This window comes from Vanessa cardui, chromosome 8, assembly GCF_905220365.1.
Source record: "Vanessa cardui chromosome 8, ilVanCard2.1, whole genome shotgun sequence".
NCBI lineage: Eukaryota > Metazoa > Arthropoda > Insecta > Lepidoptera > Nymphalidae > Vanessa > Vanessa cardui.
In genome coordinates, this window is record NC_061130.1 from 14,083,691 (window position 1) to 14,101,633 (window position 17,943).

General features: G+C 34.0%; 2 protein-coding genes across 3 annotated transcripts in view; one reads left to right on the forward strand and one right to left on the reverse strand.

Moving 5' to 3' along the window:
- Window positions 1-774: 774 nt before the first annotated feature.
- Window positions 775-9,230, reverse strand: LOC124532064 (STE20-related kinase adapter protein alpha). 2 transcript variants are annotated; one of them, XM_047106701.1, is made up of 7 exons: window positions 8,910-9,125; window positions 8,392-8,624; window positions 7,270-7,447; window positions 4,841-5,033; window positions 2,743-2,866; window positions 1,734-1,855; window positions 775-1,111 (listed from the first exon to the last, which is right to left on the reverse strand). In XM_047106701.1, the coding sequence occupies exons 1-7, from the start codon at window positions 9,072-9,074 to the stop codon at window positions 1,035-1,037; spliced, it is 1,092 nt and encodes a 363-aa protein (XP_046962657.1). In that variant the 5' UTR covers window positions 9,075-9,125; the 3' UTR covers window positions 775-1,034. The 2 variants fall into 2 exon arrangements, with proteins under 2 accessions (XP_046962657.1, XP_046962656.1); XM_047106700.1 differs by having other exon boundaries at window positions 781-1,111; window positions 4,853-5,033; window positions 8,910-9,230.
- Window positions 9,231-13,568: 4,338 nt separating this feature from the next.
- LOC124532015 (muscle-specific protein 300 kDa) overlaps window positions 13,569-17,943 on the forward strand; it is a 197,069-nt gene continuing 192,694 nt past the window's right edge. Inside the window, exon 1 of the mRNA XM_047106635.1 lies at window positions 13,569-13,797. The gene's annotated coding sequence lies outside the window, so the exon portion shown is untranslated. The remainder of the gene's footprint in view (window positions 13,798-17,943) is intronic.

Sequence of the window (17,943 nt, forward strand, 5' to 3'; positions counted from 1 at the left end):
ACATAACATCTTAGTTCCCAAGGTTGGTGGCACATTGACGATTTAAGGAATAGTTAATATTTCTTACAGCGTCATTGTCTATGGGTGATGGTGACCATTTACCATCAGATGGCCCATATGTACATCCGCCAACCTATTCCATAAAAAAAATTTGCTTGTATAATTTCTTATAAAATACTGGTATGATCAAATGCTATGTTTACTAAAGATTTTGTACAGACTCTTAATTTAGTTAAACTAATGAAGCATCGATTTTGAAGTCTATTTTATGTAAGTAATTTACTATTTCTAATCGTCTAGCCTGCGAATATCAAAATTATTCTTCGATTAAATTAATAACGATTTTTTTCTAATTTATTTTAATGTAACATACGGCTTAACTAACGCGGTATAAATATATATATTAAGGCATTTGTTTTTTATCTATTGCTTTCTGTCAATTCCATGTAAGTTTTATTTTGGTATGAAAAATATAAATAATCATAACCTCAAATATTTAAGAAATTGTATTTGGGATAATGTTTTTGAAGATCTTATTATATGGTATAACGCATGCAACGTGACCTTCGGTGCGTATACGCAGAGTACAATACACAACTCAGATGTAGCATCGGCGAATTCAATAAAACCGATTACTGTCGATTTACAACCAATAGAAACAGCTCCCCATCGCGCCATTCGACACCATTCAACGCGATAGATTCTCGCGTCAGTTCAACCCGAGAAAGCAAGTGCATGTAAATTGACGCGTCAAATTGACTAATATATTAGGTCATATGATATTACAAGTTATTACGTTTGTGCAAAGATCATATTCGCGTGAGAAATAAACATTGATAATTTGGGGTAGCGTACTTACGAATTTTGCCGATGCTACATCTAAGTTGTGTCATAATATACTGGAATTTGTCCCTATCGCACCTTTTTCGAAATCGATTTTAATAAATTTGTGATCGTTAAGTTTGGTCTTGTTATATTTGGTATAATTTTGGCATAACTGTGCATTGTTCTTGTGCTCGGTGATTTGGTGAATACTAGAAATCCCACTCGGTCGATTTCTCGATTTCCATTTCCGATATTTTCTCTTGCAGTAGCAACGCTGATATGTCATCTGGATAACGAATAAAAAGAATTACACAACCAGACTAGAAAGATTAAACGATTCTTCGGATGTTTAATTACTGTTTAAAATTAATTTCAAAATGAAAATCAAATAAAGAAAAACAAACATAATAATCAATTTAGGCATTGATCGGTCTAGATCGGAAATAATCCCATGCAAGGGGGGAGGGAGTCAAATACGTCTATGTACACTTTGGCCCAAATGACAGTAGCCGAATGACAAGTGGGCGTCCAATAGACGACAAGCATAGACTGACGGACCAATCGCGTGCATCCTCAGCGCTCCGCTTTATCATTCCTCCAATGAAATTTAAAAATGTATTGCTGCGCATTCCTATGGTCACGATTCATGTTGATTCATTAGTTTTTCGAAAAAAAAAATGCTTTTTGAATGACGAAAAGTTCTTGTTCGAAATTTGAAATTAAAATTTAATAACATTCGAAATTTGAAAAAAAGAAGTAGATATAAATAGTTTGGAGAGGGTTAGTGTTGTATTAATATGAATAGACATATTATCCAAAAACTATTGAGCAAATCGAATGCAATACGTAAATCTAAGATTAATAACCGTTTAGATTGGAACATGGTGTAGAATAATTACAAACCGTACCAGGGTCAGGTTTGATTGGTTTGACTCGTCCAATGAGGCTGGGCAAGAAGTCGGTTCTTCTGATTTGCTTGAAAAAGGGATGATTCAACAACTGCGTCGCTGAAGGCCGTTTCTCCGGATCTCTAGAATGTGAAAAATTAAATCTCTAAGAGATTTTTTATTGTATGTTGGGTGGGTTCCTGGCATTGTTATATGAGGTATCTAAATATTGTAAGTCCATTAATACTATCAGCACTAAGCATAACAACAGCCTGTAAATTACCCACTGCTGGGCTCTTTATGGCCTCTTCTCCCTTTGAGGAGAGGGTTTGGATTCCACCACGCTGTTCCATAGCGGGTTGGTGGAATACACATGTGGCAGAATTTTTATGCAATTCGACACATGCTCGGGTGTCCTCGTGATGTTTTCCTTCAATGCCGAACACGAGATGAATTATAAACACAAATTAAGCACATGAATATTCAGACACTCAGTGGTGCCTGTTTGGGATTGAACCCGCAATCATCGGTTAACCACGCGTGCTGCATTAGTCTATCTCGGCTTTTTTTTGCGTTAAGCAAATTTGGGCATATATATCTAATAGAAGCAGAGGAAATGTCGAAAGAAAAAAAAAAGGAAGTGGAGGTTGTTGTTTTATTCTTTAATTTATTTTATTTACACTGAATATATTGCTTTTTTTATTTTATTGGTAGCAAATCTCATCATTTTTTCAATTATTTTTAATGCTTGTTTCAAATTACATTTGTTGTAGTTTTTATTTTTAATATCAATAAGTATGTGTAACTTATCTATAGTAATAAATGACATACATTTTCGTATGGTCAACAAAAAAGAAAACTTTTTAACATAAAATGCAACAAGTTTCGGAAGTCGTTTGGGTAATCATAGTAAAATAAATGTAACTGTGCTTTGCAAATTTACTGGCTTGTAATTTAGACAACTATGAAGTGTATTTCATAAATAAGTGTATGTGTACGTGTTTACGGGTGTGTGCGTGGAGGGCATTACCGCTGCAGCAGCTGGTCGCTGAGCTGGTGGAACGCGTCGGACAGCTTGCGGCGCGCGTAGGCGGCGCGCAGGCGCGACACGCCCTCCGCGCTGTCGCCCACGCCGCTGTCCGTGTTGTACATGCCTGCGCACACGCTCCGTCACTCTTACTCCATGCCTCACTCTCAGTTACTCCAGGTATAGTACGACACAAATTAGATGTAGCATCGGAAAATGCAATGGAATGAAAATAAAACCGATTCGTGAACGATATTCTTCGCTATAGATTCACGCGTCAGAGAAAGCAAGTGCATGTAAATCGACGCGTCAAATTGACGAATATATTAGGTTATAAGACATTACAAGTTATTACGTTTGTGCAAAGATCATATTCGCACAAGAAATAAATATTGATAATTTGAGATGGCGTAATGAATTCGGATGTGATCGGTTTTACGAATGTTGCCGATGCTACATCTAAGTTGTGTCGTACTATACCTACCTGACTCTCAGTTACTCTTAGTCCATGCCTGACTCTCAGTTACTCTAAGAACGTGCCTGACTCTCAGTTACTCCTAGTATATGCCTGACTCTCCGTTACTCTTAGTCCATGCCTGACTCTCAGTTAATCCAGGTACATGCCTGACTCTCAGTTACTCCTAGTACATGCCTGACTCTCTGTTAATCCAGGTACATGCCTGACTCTCAGTTAATCCAGGTACATGCCTGACTCTCAGTTACTCCTAGTACATGCCTGACTCTCTGTTAATCCAGGTACATGCCTGACTCTCAGTTAATCCAGGTACATGCCTGACTCTCAGTTACTCCTAGTACATGCCTGACTCTCTGTTAATCCAGGTACATGCCTGACTCTCAGTTACTCTTAGTCAATGCCTGACTCTCAGTTAATCCAGGTACATGCCTGACTCTCAGTTACTCCTAGTACATGCTTGACTCTCTGTTAATCCAGGTACATGCCTGACTCTCAGTTAATCCAGGTACATGCCTGACTCTCAGTTACTCCTAGTACATGCCTGACTCTCTGTTAATCCAGGTACATGCCTGACTCTCAGTTAATCCAGGTACATGCCTGACTCTCAGTTACTCCTAGTACATGCCTGACTCTCACTTACTCCTAGTACATGCCTGACTCTCAGTTACTCCTAGTACATGCCTGATTCTGTTACTCCTAGTACATGCCTGACTCTCAGTTACTTCTAGTATATGCCTGACTCTCAGTTATTCCTAGTACATGCCTGACTCTCAGTTACTCCTAGCACATGCATGACTCTTAGTTACTCCTAGTACATGCCTGACTCTCAGATGCACTTAGTACATGCCTGACCCTCAGTTACTCCTAGTACATGCCTGATTCTCAGTAACACTTAGTACATGCCTGCCTCTCAGTTACTCGTAGTAAATGCCAGCTTCTACATGCATAATTGTAGGTATCACCCACTCAAATCAAATGAAATCAATGTTGTTCAAGTAAATTTCACATTGAAGCGTTTTTGAATCGTCGATATTTAAACACTACCACCTTTTCGGAAAACAACCTCCAGGGAGATTAAATGGCCAGAAACAACGAATTTACAATATTGTTCTTTACAATAATTAATTAGTGTCCTGTGATGGAACCCGAGCCTGAAACCAGGGGCCTTTTTTCTAAAAAGTACTATTTTAATAATAATAATTAATCATTAGTTAATCTCCACTGAAGATCAGTATTAAATTATATTGCTGTTTTACTGTTGAGCCAGTTTAATTACAGTCACGAGTGTGTTTATATTTAATTTGCTGGAATTGTAACAGTAAAGCAAACTCACAGTCTAACGTGGGTGGCAGTAACGACTAATCTTTAGGAGGCCTTTTAAATAAAACTAGTTATAACGGATTTGAATCGCGTATATTAATTATTTTTGTAGACTAGGTCTACCCGTGACCACGAACGCTGTAAAGTGCTCGAAACGTCGGGATGTCAAAAATAATTAATATACGCGATTCAAATCCGTTATAACTAGTTTTATTTAAATGTGTAATAATCGCGAAAATTTAAGAATTTTATGGGATAAGTTGCTAAATCTACAATATTGATGTTAGTTAACGAGGTATCACTCACTCTTCATCTCACCGTCATCCAGGGGCTCAGGGAACGACGAGCAGTCTAGCAACTGAGGCCTGCTCCCTCTAACTTTCTCCGTGAACATGAGCGTGGTCGGCACCTCGGCGAATGGAACTGCCCCGTTTGCAAGTTCGCAGCAGAACACGCCCAGTGAATATATATCGGATTGTTCATCGTAGCCTTTGAGATTCTGAAACACGAATTATAATTTATATTTCACCTTTCTTGGAGTTCAAGTTTGCTTCATACAAAATTTTATCAAATTCAGTTCAGCGACTTTGCCGTGAAACAGCGACAGACAGACAGATAGAGTTACGCTCACTTTTATAATTATATTAACAATCTAACCAAACCGAGCATGACAGTCAAATTGATCTTGCAACTAGGTATAAGGCTGCAGATGTCAAGGTGCTTTTGGTCAAATAGATCTTCAAGTCGGGATAATGAAAACATACATCTGTTTATGTGACGAAAAATTTTCAGTATCAACCAAGAGTCTTAAAGATAAAAATTAAGTTCCAATTTCCGTCCCATCGGATTTTGAAAAAATATCTGTCTTTGAGCATGAAAGCACCAAAGAAACGATGGATGGATTGTGTGATGAAAGATGATGTAGATGCAAAGAATGTTACTTGTGAAATGACGTCAGAAAGAGAAGTATGGAAGAAGACATGCTGCGCCGACTCCAAGTAAAAATTGGGATAAAGATAGGAGGATGATAATGATGATGAACTGTTGTTTGCGCACATATTTGGTTATTCTCCCTAATGTGTTGTTGCATTTGCCAAAATTAAAGAGATCATGCCATGTATACTTTAAAAATACCGTAAACATTACAATAAAAATAACACAATGACATTTATATTCAGAAGCACAGTAAAGTTCTTATCGCTTAGTAACAATCTCTGACTTTTAAACTTTGTAACAAAAAAAATCGCAGTGAATGCAATGCGGTGCATAATATTTGCATCTTTAGAGATACCTAAAGACCAATCATCTTAAAGCATAAAATATAAATATATTCACTTATTTTTTAATTTCCTAATAATTTAACTGCTGTTTTATTATTCGATATTATTGATATGATGAAATATGAAAGATGATATATTAATATCTAGTTGATATAAAGCTTAGACAGAGAATTAAAGTGAGAAACAACAACACTAACGAAGACGTTAAATATAAATGGATCGAAGAAACATCCCTGTGGCACACTGTAGAGCGTTAGACTGAAGATCTTAATCAAAAATAAAAATCAAAATAAACTTTATTCAAGTAGGTTTTTCCAAGCACTTTTGAATCGTCATTTAACAATTAAGTGAAGCTACCACCGGTTCGGAAAGTAGATTCTACCGAGAAGAACCGGCAAGAAACTCAGTAGTTACTTTTTATCAACATTTAAAAAATACAAAGTCATGTAAGCAATACAATTATTTAAATAAATATATCCTGCTTGGAACCTTAACGTTGACCTTGGATGCTACCATCTCACTGCCATCTCAAAGATAAAAACTTTATCTATTCAATTTTCCAGTATATTCAGAATAAATCTTACTTTCGAATTTAAATTTTTCCGTGAAATATGGTCTCGAAAGCTTTCGTTAAATCAAAATGAATTGTAATTTGATAAATATGCCATCATTACATAGTATAAAACAAAGTTGCTCATCGCAGTTTGTCCCTATGTATGCTTAGATTAAAATTATAGATCGGATTTTTTTTAAATAGATAGATTGATTCAAGAAGAAGGGTTCTATGTAATAAATGCACAACATAGTAACGAAACACTGCCACTCTTAGACGTGCGAACCCGGGGCGTGTCGCTAGTAAATTTTAACTTAAAGATATTTAAAAAAATATTTCAATTTATATCTTGGAGTAGTACAGAAAAAATAAATAAACTAGACATTTACATATGCGATGCGATATGCTAATAGCTCTGATATATATCTTTTACAAACATATTTAATTTACATGCAATTTAATTTTCCTTCAATGTTCCAATAACAATTTGGACAATATTAAAAATGAAAATTTATCACAAATCCACAAGGAATACCATAAATATGGATCTCGACCAATTTCGAGTCGAAATGGCGCAGTTGTTAGAACGCGTGCATCTTAACCGATGATTGCGGGTTCAAACCCAGGGAAGCACCACTATATATATGTGCTTAATTTGTCTTAATAATTCATCTCGTGCTCAGCGGTGAAGGAAAACATTTATACACACAATACACATTCTGCTACATGTGGATTCCATCAACCCGCATTGGAACAGCGTGGTGGAATATCTACCAAACCTTCTCCTCAAAGGGAGTGGAGCCCTTTAGCCCAGCAGTGGGAATTAACAGGCTGTTGTTGATTCATTTTTGTCAGCTTTGCATACCTTAAGACACTATCATAACAAGAAATAATCTCCATACCTGCTCTAAGAGTTCCGGGCTTAGCCACATTAGATTGGCATTGTCATGGTCGGGAGGGGGTAAGCTGTGCAATTGTCTCTGTCTCCTCCCACGCACCATCATGGACGCCGCACTGCGTAGGCCGGACAACCGTACCGTGCCATTTATATCTAATAGAACATGACTTGCTCTGACACCTCTGAAATTAGTAGAATGTTATGTTAGTTATATAAAATAGGCAGACTGGGTAAAGGTTGGTATATGCTGACCACCTACTATATTAACTTTACCTTCCAAGTATCACAAATATAGGGAACCTAGATTTTATATCCCTTTATCCTACTGCCTAGTTATGATGGTTTACCAACATTCACACTGGAACACAACAATACTAATTATTGCTGTTTGTCACTTAGGTTGAATAGGTGGTGCCAACCCAGATTAGCTCTTAATAAAGCACCGCGGCCCAATTAAGGAACATTTTTTAATAATGGGTATTGAAATGAAACTTTCACTCTTTTTCTTCAGTTCTAACAAGTAATTCAAATACCAATGAAAATATCAGTCATAATTTTTTTTCACCACAGACCTTAGACATTTGTGCCATATAAAATTTTAAATTCTTACGTAATCAATGCTGTTTCAACCTTGGGCATTAAGATGTGCTTGGAAATACTCGCAACTTTTGTTAATGTTGGGATTATTTATAAAACAACTGACTGTATATTTATTATAACTAATAGAATTCTTATTACTTTATCTGTGTAAACTCTCAACATTCCTTTGTATACTTTAGTTTACTTTAATAGCTTTTCACTTATTAGGGATAAATATTTTTTATGTAGCAAATACATCAGTATTACTACATAAAAAAAATTTATCTATGTATTACTTTGTTAACTAACTTAAACAATTAGTTTATTTATTCAGTGTGTATTAATAGATATAATCTATTTCGTAGATTTGCTATCTTTTTTCTTACACTAGTCATCTCGTGCATTTTAAAATTTCCTGTAAGCACTTGTACTGGCAACAAACCATGCACATGCACTGCACTTAATGACTGAATCAATCTTTATTTACATGCATTATAAGTATAATAAATTTCCGAGTTAAATGAATGTTTCATTGTGTGTTAATTACCTATGTATATAAAACTGTTTGTGTAAATATTGTAATGCTAATAAAACATCTCTTAATATAATAGCACAAGCCAGCTCTGGCAGGCCCTCTTGGAAGTGTCTGTCCAATATGTCTCTGCAAGAGCCGAGGTTCATTAACGGTGACACCACATATAACTCTGGACCATATACAAATGATGTGAGATATGGTAAGATGTTCGGATGCTGTAGTTCTTTCCGTGTCAGAATATCTTGCTGTAAATAAAATTGTGCTATTTGAATTTCTATTCTTATAATACAATATTCTAGAAATTATGTTGATGATACATTGAGTAAAACTTTATATTAAAATTGTAAATTACATTAAATTAAGTTTTACTGAATAAAAAAATGCTCACATAACTATTTTAGGACAATAGTTATATTTTAACATAAGATAAAAATTTTAAAAATATTCCAATGTCTTTTATTTTGATATATTTATGTGACTCTTTCATAATAAATCTTTTATTATATTACTTTGTTTTGATTTTTGCATACCTGTATTAAGCTGGCTTTTTCCTTATCCTTATCAACAAAATATCTTTTAATAGCAACATTTTGGTTGTATGGTTTGTATACAGCTGAATATACGACAGCTACACCCCCACAGCATTCGGCTATTATTGAAGTCAGCTGGTAATCGTTTATATCAGGGTTAAACATTTCAACGTCGAAAGAAATTAAAATAAAAATCACACTAAACTTCACGTTTTGTCACACTAAGAACTCATTATTGTAATTTATTAATGTATTAAAATAACTATTTCGTACTACAAAAACAAAGTAAATATTAAATGATTCTAATAAAATATGCAATGTTTTTTGACATTTGACAGATATAAAATCGTTCGGAACGCAATGCGTGTAAATATTTTAGTCGCAATGTAAAATAATTTTGATCGTTTTAAGGTATAGTAAAAAATTTAACCAAAATAGTTTATTAGTATATTAAAATTAAATTAATGTACAAAGAAATATCAGAAAATATTATTATAACAAGTATCGCGACGATTTCAGAACGACATTGTACATGAAAATGAAATGCCATTTATAATTTTCCGTTAACTTGTAAATATTGTAATCTGTTTTGAATAGATGGAAACAAAGATAATGAATAAACATAGATTTCTACAAAGTGGAAAATGACAAAGCGGAAGACCAAAAATGTGCAGATTAAAAACTTTTTTTTTTTAAACCAATAATATTTTTTAGACTGAATAGATTGTTAAAATCGTCGTTACGAATTCTTTTTTGTAATGGCATATACATAAATATGTTTTTACAAATAACTAATTAATTAGAGTAGGTTGACGGTGCCATTTCTATTAAGCTTTAAAGGGATGTGATGTAAGTACTTAGAGTTATTGCCAATGATCTCGAAACTGAGCCTTCTTGTCAGCAACCGGAATCTCAACTGTCTCAACAAAAATCATAACTTTTTTTTTTCTATAATCTCGCATATAACACTTTATCAACTAAGAGCTCAGGAACAATCATCTAATTATTTTTTAGCGAACCTTTATCTTGGATTTCATACATTGTCGAAAAATTATTAGTAGATACCCGATGCCTAAAAGTTTTCGGAAAATCGTAAATCTTTTCCTACTGATCATGGATTTGCTGTCGAGTCGAATTATGAAACTGAGAAAATACAACGTAGTACACTTGTGTTCGTACTTCACTTATGACATTAGCTACCGAGGTCGAAATCAGTGAGATGGACATAATTATTAACAAAGTTTGCATTTATTTGATAATTAAATCTACCTTTTCTATGTCGTTTAAATTCATTTGTTTTTTGGATGTGCCAGAAGCACTTAGTTTTCTTTTATATTCCATTTTGTTATTTTCTATTTGTCATCCTCTGGTACGTGCTTTAAAATGTCAATTATTGTCGGTATCATGAATGTCGTCTCAACGATTTTATGCTGTTAATATTGCCCAGTTTCTGAACTGCCTTGTTGGTTTTATGGCTAGCTTAAAAGGGCGAACATGAGCTCATGTGCGTTTACACAAAATATGCGTTTTACTACAGTTTTGGATTGCACATTACAATTTTTATTATTTATCAGGATAATCATCACAATCCTTCTCTCATCCACAGATGCAAACGGTGGATGAATTGTGGCTTTTTACTTGGACTGTGTCGAGGACTGGGCTGATCGACACAACGGTAATATCTTCTAGACCGCTATTAATTTTCCCACTCTCTAATTTTTATACAGGTATATGACATAGGTACGAATTTAGGTGCGTTACCAACGGTTGTACATGTTTTCTGTATCACGGATATTATTTCGATGTTATTCCGTCAAAGACTATTCAGGTTGTTTCTAAGCATTCCCAAAGGCCAAACTTATCGGCCTGATTGGATATCTGAGGAAGGGAAATGGGATTTTCAGTTTTAATAGCTAGTTACGACATCATCGTGGCATTCGAATAATATAACACGTCACAATAAGAACTTTGTACTCATGGATTGATGACGGCAGCCGCTCGCGTTCATCGGAATAATACCTTAGCGTATCGCTAAAGATGTATTGTTAGCAGCGACTAAAATAAACAAAAATGAATATAAAAATGGTTCTCGAGAATCCAGGTGTTTTCTCCACTACACCAATTCGTTCTCACTATCAAAAGTCTTAGGTTTTTAACATGGCCTTTCCTTGTTTTTCTTTGTATATTAACTATTTATGAATATAAAATGCAGATTGTTTTTTTGAAATTTTATTGATTTTTTATTTCATAAGATTTATTGAAATCGAAAAATTTATGTGTTGATCTAATCTTAATTTTTTATACATATAATAAAGTTAAGGTGTCTGTTTGTAATATTAAAAAAAGAGTTTTTTTACCGTGCTGTACATATATCAAAAAAACAGTTTTAATAACTTTTGTTTACCTGTTTCTACCGACTAATCTCTGGAACGGCTGGAACGATTTTGAAGGAATTTTCACTGGCAAATAGCTGATGTAATAAGGAGTAACTTAGGCTACTTTTATTTTAGAATTGTCTATAAAATAATAATAAAGTCACACTGCAATGTCTAATTACTGTCCAGTACTGCGCGCAGCTTTCGTGCATACGACCAAAAAGCTTCGCAGCAAAAACTTTATACAAATGCTGCTTACAGAATTATTAATTAATAAAAAAGATCTGTTAACTAAACAATTTTTTTTTAGTTCAATTCGAAAAAGTCAAATACTAGCTGTATTTAATACGTGTGTAGTCTAATAACTGACTTGTTGTGAAGTTGTTTAAATGTTGAAAAAGAGTAACTACTGAGTTTCTTGCCGGTTCTTCTCGGTAGAATCTACTTTCCCAACCGGTGGTAGCTTCACTTAATTGTTAAATGACGATTCAAAAGTGCTTGTGAAAGCCCACTTGAATACAGTTTATTTTGATTTTGATTTTTGATTTCGACTATAAGACTCTGGGTGCGAATAATTGATCCCTTTCAATATCTTAAAGATTTCTCTGACAAAAAATCAGTAGCAGTTTTACATTTGGTAGTTATAGCTCTCTTGATCCTTCTAGAATGTAACTCCATGGGTCCTGTGTTTAATTCTTTATTAAACTCGAACATGTTTGACTGTCGTCTCATCGGATTATAACTTTGGGAGTAGAGCTATGTTTGGGTAAACACTTAAGCTCTACAATATGTTATACATACATGACTTAGGGAGTAGGGTTCTATGTTTGGGTCAACACTTAAGCTCTACAATATGTTATACATACATATACATACTTTTACTGCATACTACATGTTGTTACTTGGTTGTAGGGCTTTGTGCAAGCCCGCCTGGTTAGCTACCACCAACTCATCAGATATTCTACCGCTAAACAACAGTACGCAGTATTGTTGTGTTCCGGTTTGAAGGGTGAGTGAGCCAGTGTAACTACAGGCACAAGGGACATCTTAGTTCCCAAGGTTGGCGTATTGACGATGTAAGGAATAGTTAATATTTCTTACAGCGTCATTATCCATGGATGATGGTGACCACTTACCATCTGGTGGCCTATATGCTCGTCCGCCAACCTATACCATAAAAAAGGTTCTGCTATGGCTAGTCTTTGAGATTATTCAGAAATACGATGAGTGATTTAGAAAAATTACCGATTAATTAATAAATTATAGTTTAGAATGTTATATTACGACAGCATGAAAAAGAATGAGAATGCTACTCAGTGCGAGCAGGGTCCATGTTATGTTGTCTTAAATTTTCGCAATCATTACACATTTAAATAAAACTAGTTATAACGAATTTGAATTGCGTCTATGTTATATCTTTTAAATAATAATACAAAATTGGGACTACGATCTTCGGAGAATCTTTATATTTCAGTTTTTCCTATATGTTTCCTAACATAACAATATGGCAATAATGATGAACAATCGTTTATATGATTTTTTTTAGCAGGGAAGGTTTACGTATCAACCAATAATTGAACTTTGTTTGAAGGGTGGATGAGCGATGAGAATGACAGTAAATTTACTGCCAAAAGAGATGTAATATTTTAGTTTCCAAGGTCAGTGGTACATTTACGTAAGGAATTGTTAATGGTTCTTACAAATTCAAAATCAATAATTTTAAACTTTAAATCGTTAATGCATCTGCAGCCTTAGGAACTAATATCTTGCCTGTATATACACTGGCTCATTCACCTTAAAAACTGTAACAAAACAATAAAGAATACAAAGAATTGTTATATAAATTAAAGATCAATAATGAGGTATCGTCCTTAATACAAGATAATAGAATTTTATAAGGTAACTGACAGTTTTAAATGTCTTATGTTTTCAAGTACGTAAATAGATTACTTGAATAATTGAAATGATTGTTAAATTTTATAAGAGTCAAAGAAAAGTTAATATTTTAAAGCGTCCTCGTATTTATTATAAAATTATTTTGTCGGAGAGAAATAAGAATTTTCTCCTAACAATCGCCAAATAAGTCAGCTCGGTCGAGAATTGCCGGCCAACTGTTGGAATGCAAAAATTACCAATCCGCTCAATAAAAAGCGGTAATTCCTATATATATGCGGCGGCGACCGCATCTCGCATACGCTTTATAAGATGTACTCACGTCTATATAAAACCGGGGAGAGAGCCAAGTTCTAAAATTAAAGACCGAAAGCGCCCGAGCAAGAACGAAGCCGCCCGCCCGCCTCAGTCCATCGTCAACTGCCGTCGACATTCCCAAAACCATCGCACCCGATCGCGCGGTACCGAAAAGTTCACTTGGTTAGCGAACTCACTCGCAAACGGCAAAAATAAAATCACACACCATATTTGGACGCGCCCGTGATAACGCAAGTGAAATCGAAATTTTTACGTGGATCAGTGACAAGTGATTTGTGGATTTTCGAATTTCCGTGTAACCGGTAACGTAGAACGTTTGTTTTTGGCGTGACATTTTTAGTCTGTCGCATGTACAATCACATTGGCAACTGTCGCTTAAATAAATCCTTTTAGCACGTGCTTCCTGGAGTAACGAAGTCACGAGTGTAGGGTTTCAGCTGCATGTTCCAGAATGATTCGGACGTTCAATTCGTCATACCCTCATTTTGTTTTATTTTCAACTTTTACTTTCATATTTAGATAAACACCCGGTGTTTTCCTAACCTCAAATATTCCTTAGTAGTATTTACGTCATTATATTCGCGCCTGGCCTAATTTATTTAATATCTATTTGAACATTCGTTGAATCTTATGATATGCTGTGGAAAATATGCGATTTAAAATGCTTTTTATGCAGTATTAACTTACACGTTCTCATGATTCTTCTCTGTAACATTTTCGGCCTTGTAGATGTAGATTTCATTATTTTTGGGACGTTATTTCCAAAAATATTTGTATTATTTTATATAACGGCTGTAAACCTTGTTTTTGGTGTAAAAAAAACCCATTTTTATAGAAATCGACGTTATTTGGAAATGAAGTACCTCATGTCCCACAAGGTCCAAGTATTTTAATAAAATATACTTGGCAGACTATTTTTTCCGCATTGCGTCATCTAAGGAGATAACTGTAGATTCGCCGCAAAGTCTAGACGGAAACCGGAAACAATATAGTATTGATTTTGGAACCTTTCTTGACTATTCCTTTACCCTTTTTGAGTACTTAAAGTACTAGATTTAACTATCTGCACTGCTAAGTACAAAGGATGGAGGGCTGAAGGGTTAGAAATGTAATAAGATTACTTTTATCGTTTGTAATACCTTGGTTATTTATATAAATTGTTCATCAGGTATGATTTTTTAATTGACAATTAAATGTCAAACTTAAATCTTACTTTAAATATCATAAAAAAAATTCTCCGTAACATGAACGAGGCTTTTTATCGCCAATAAAGGGGATAAAAGATGGAGTTATTATTTTATGAAGAAATTTTTGTGCCAGTTATATTTTCACAAAATTTTGTAGTATTCACAAATAAGATCAGGGCTCATCAGGCAAGTTATGTATAGCCTAACTCATTTCATTTTCATGAAAGGTTTTTAATTAAAATACATATGTCAACATCGTAAATAATTTTCGTAAAGCAAACTTGAAGTTTTCATCACAGCGATGGTTTTAGGTCACTCAGTCTGATGTTTAGGCAGGTCCGTAATTTTAGATCAAACTTCAAACATTAGCGCGTGTTAACATATTTTGTTTCGGTAACTGGGGCGCTCTTTTATAATGTTAATCATGAACGATAATGACTGAACGCATTAATCATAACATCACGGCCGTAAAGATCGTCTTTATTTTAAAAAAGCGAAGAACTAAATTAAATTATGAATCGGTTTTCGAAAACAACTTTTGGATGTAAACAAATTTTAAGTGTATATGTTAACAATTGGTTTTGAAATGCCTCAATTGTTTCATAGTTTCCTCTAAAAATAACTTTTTTGTTTAGTACTAAGTAAGGAATATTTGAATTAGATTCGCAGTATGCAGCAATTCTTGAAAAGATTACATTTCAATTATGTTTGATGCTTGGAATTTTAAGAAAAACAAGACTGAATCATTATGTTCGTATATGTTCTATAATATTGAAACTTATGACTTTGCAAAGTCCTGAGCATACATAAAATAAATTTTTTTTGGAAGGTATTTATTATATCGCGTGAAATAAATAATTAAGGCTTTTAGTGAGGTTAATGATTAAATTTTAATAAAAATCTGCATCTGTACTTGAAGTACTACAAAAAAAAACTTATTTCTTTATTATAAAATTCTAATTAGTAATATATAATAGTCGTATTTTTTATACGAGAAATGTTTATGTATTCTATGGCCAACTCATTGCACATATGAAGTAAAATAATAAATACAAACATATTCATTAAAATAAAAAAAAACACTTTGGGAAGAGTTACAAGATGCCGTATTTAAGTTCGTTTTGTAGTTATTTTGTTACTTATTCGAGGCGTTTCGTTGCGTGTAACTTAAAACTTCGGAAAGCTATGTACATACGGTATACCGAAATGGCGACCAAAGTTTTGATTTCGAATCTGAGCAATCGAATTAAAATAATCTGTGTAAATAGAAAAACAAAATCTCAAAGGCCCCAATGAATGTACGGGTTCTACAGAGCTACATTTTAGACAGGTTTTATTTCCCATTTATGAAAATAACTGTCTTATTTTTTGTTAACCAAACGAGATAAAATTAATTGCACTTTATTATTAATAAGAAATGAAATACATAAGCAACATCTAACGATGTTAACAATGCTAAATTAATACCATGGAGGGTACCACGTAAAAATATTGATACTTGTTTTACAATACATATTTTTGACTAATTTTCGTCTGTGGCTTTACCTATGTGTAAGGAAAGGGAGACAGGTGCTATTCTAATTATTTTTCTAAATTCCGACTAAGAATATGCAAAGGCCATGTTTATTGGTTGAGTAGTTACAAATTTCACATTATTAGTTAAGTACTTATAATATTAGTTAGGACATTTTTAAGTTAAGTCGACTAAAAGTGCTTATTAATTCTGTCAGGATAATTTATGTGGGACCATTTACGATCGCAGAAAATGTTCGAAAATATTAAAGTAAATAATTAAAAACGTTTGCGTGATAAACTTGAGCATAAAATTTACGACTTTTTATATGATTGATATGTTTTGGGTCTCTCCGTTACCAAGCCGTTTCAAAAATTAAATATCACTAAGTTTCCTTCCCCGATTATTCTCAGATCGGAGGTATCCTTTTCCAAGTCAGTGATGGAATTTTGAAACTTTAACAACAATTATTTATTTATTAAATTAACGTTCTTTACTATAACTGTTTTGATCTTGTTAGCCATTTAAAGGATGAAATAGTTTTACTATAGGGACAGTAGAAATAACGGGACTTCTTATCCTGCTAACAAATTGCTAGCAAGATATACCAAAAATCAGAAACGGTTCTCATGAAATAGTATAAAATATTTTGTGAAAAATGGAGACATGAACTGCGTAAAACATCTTTCTCACTCTAATCGTTAACATATTTATAAATCAGAAAGGATAGTCTGCAATTGTACAAATTTTCGGCTATCTTCGGCAATACTGAGTGAAAATGAGGAATATCTGATGAGTGGGTGGTACCTACCCAGACTGGTTTGCACAAATGTCTAGGTTATTAATCGAGCCGCCAATAGAGTGTTTAAACTTAAGACAAGTAAAGCTGTTGGTCATTCGACTGAACTGTCTTTTGCTGTGTCAGCTTCGGATTATTAGTGAATAGAGAGTTGCACCTGTGTTTCTGTCATTTGCTCACAATTGTATCTTCAATGCAATTAGTTACTTTTGTCAGGATCACGTTCTATTTATAAATATTCGATACGTTTGTTTGTAACTTACTTTTCCTAGACGGATGAGCATTTTGTTATGATTTGAGTTTGGATTCGGAGATGCTACGATTAGGATTTATAAAAAATAAATTTATTCGAACTGTGTTGGTATGGGCTGCTAGTTTTCTTTCAACCGTGCCTGACCACGAACGCTGTAAAGTGCTCGAAACGTCGGGATGATAAAAATAATTAATATACGCGATTTAAATCCGTTAAAACTATTTATTTCAACCGTTTTATTTCAATTGTCACTACTGCCCGTACTCGTAGATATTGGTATAGTAAAATAAAAACATTAAAACTAAGGTACTATGTTTCCTGTACCTGTAGTTACTCTGGGTCACTCTTCAACCCAAAGCACTACTATTCTAAGCATTGTTGTTAGGTTGTAGAATGTACAATACGGTGGGTTGTACGTACCCAGACGGGCTTGTACAATTAATTATCACAAAGTAAAGTTACACAACACTAAAAATGACAATAATTTCGTTCGCTGTTGATACCATACAGGTCACTAAAATTAACATGACAAGTTGGGTATGTTTTTATGCTGCTGGAATTAAAGCCCCCTCTATATCGTTTCATATAGAAACAAAAATAAAATAGAATCTCTAAATATATACACGTAAATATATATTTGCTTTCATTCAATATACTTTTCCTTAATACAGTACAAGAATTTGTAAATGCATTATG

Coding starts and splice junctions, on each gene's coding strand:
- LOC124532064 (XM_047106701.1), bottom strand. CDS start 9,074: ATGTTTAACCCTGATATAAACGATTACCAGCTGACTTCAATAATAGCC. Junction 5,034..7,269: donor GCCCGGAACTCTTAGAGCAG/GTATGGAGATTA, acceptor TTCGTGTTTCAG/AATCTCAAAGGCTACGATGA. Junction 1,856..2,742: donor AGCGACCAGCTGCTGCAGCG/GTAATGCCCTCC, acceptor TTCACATTCTAG/AGATCCGGAGAAACGGCCTT.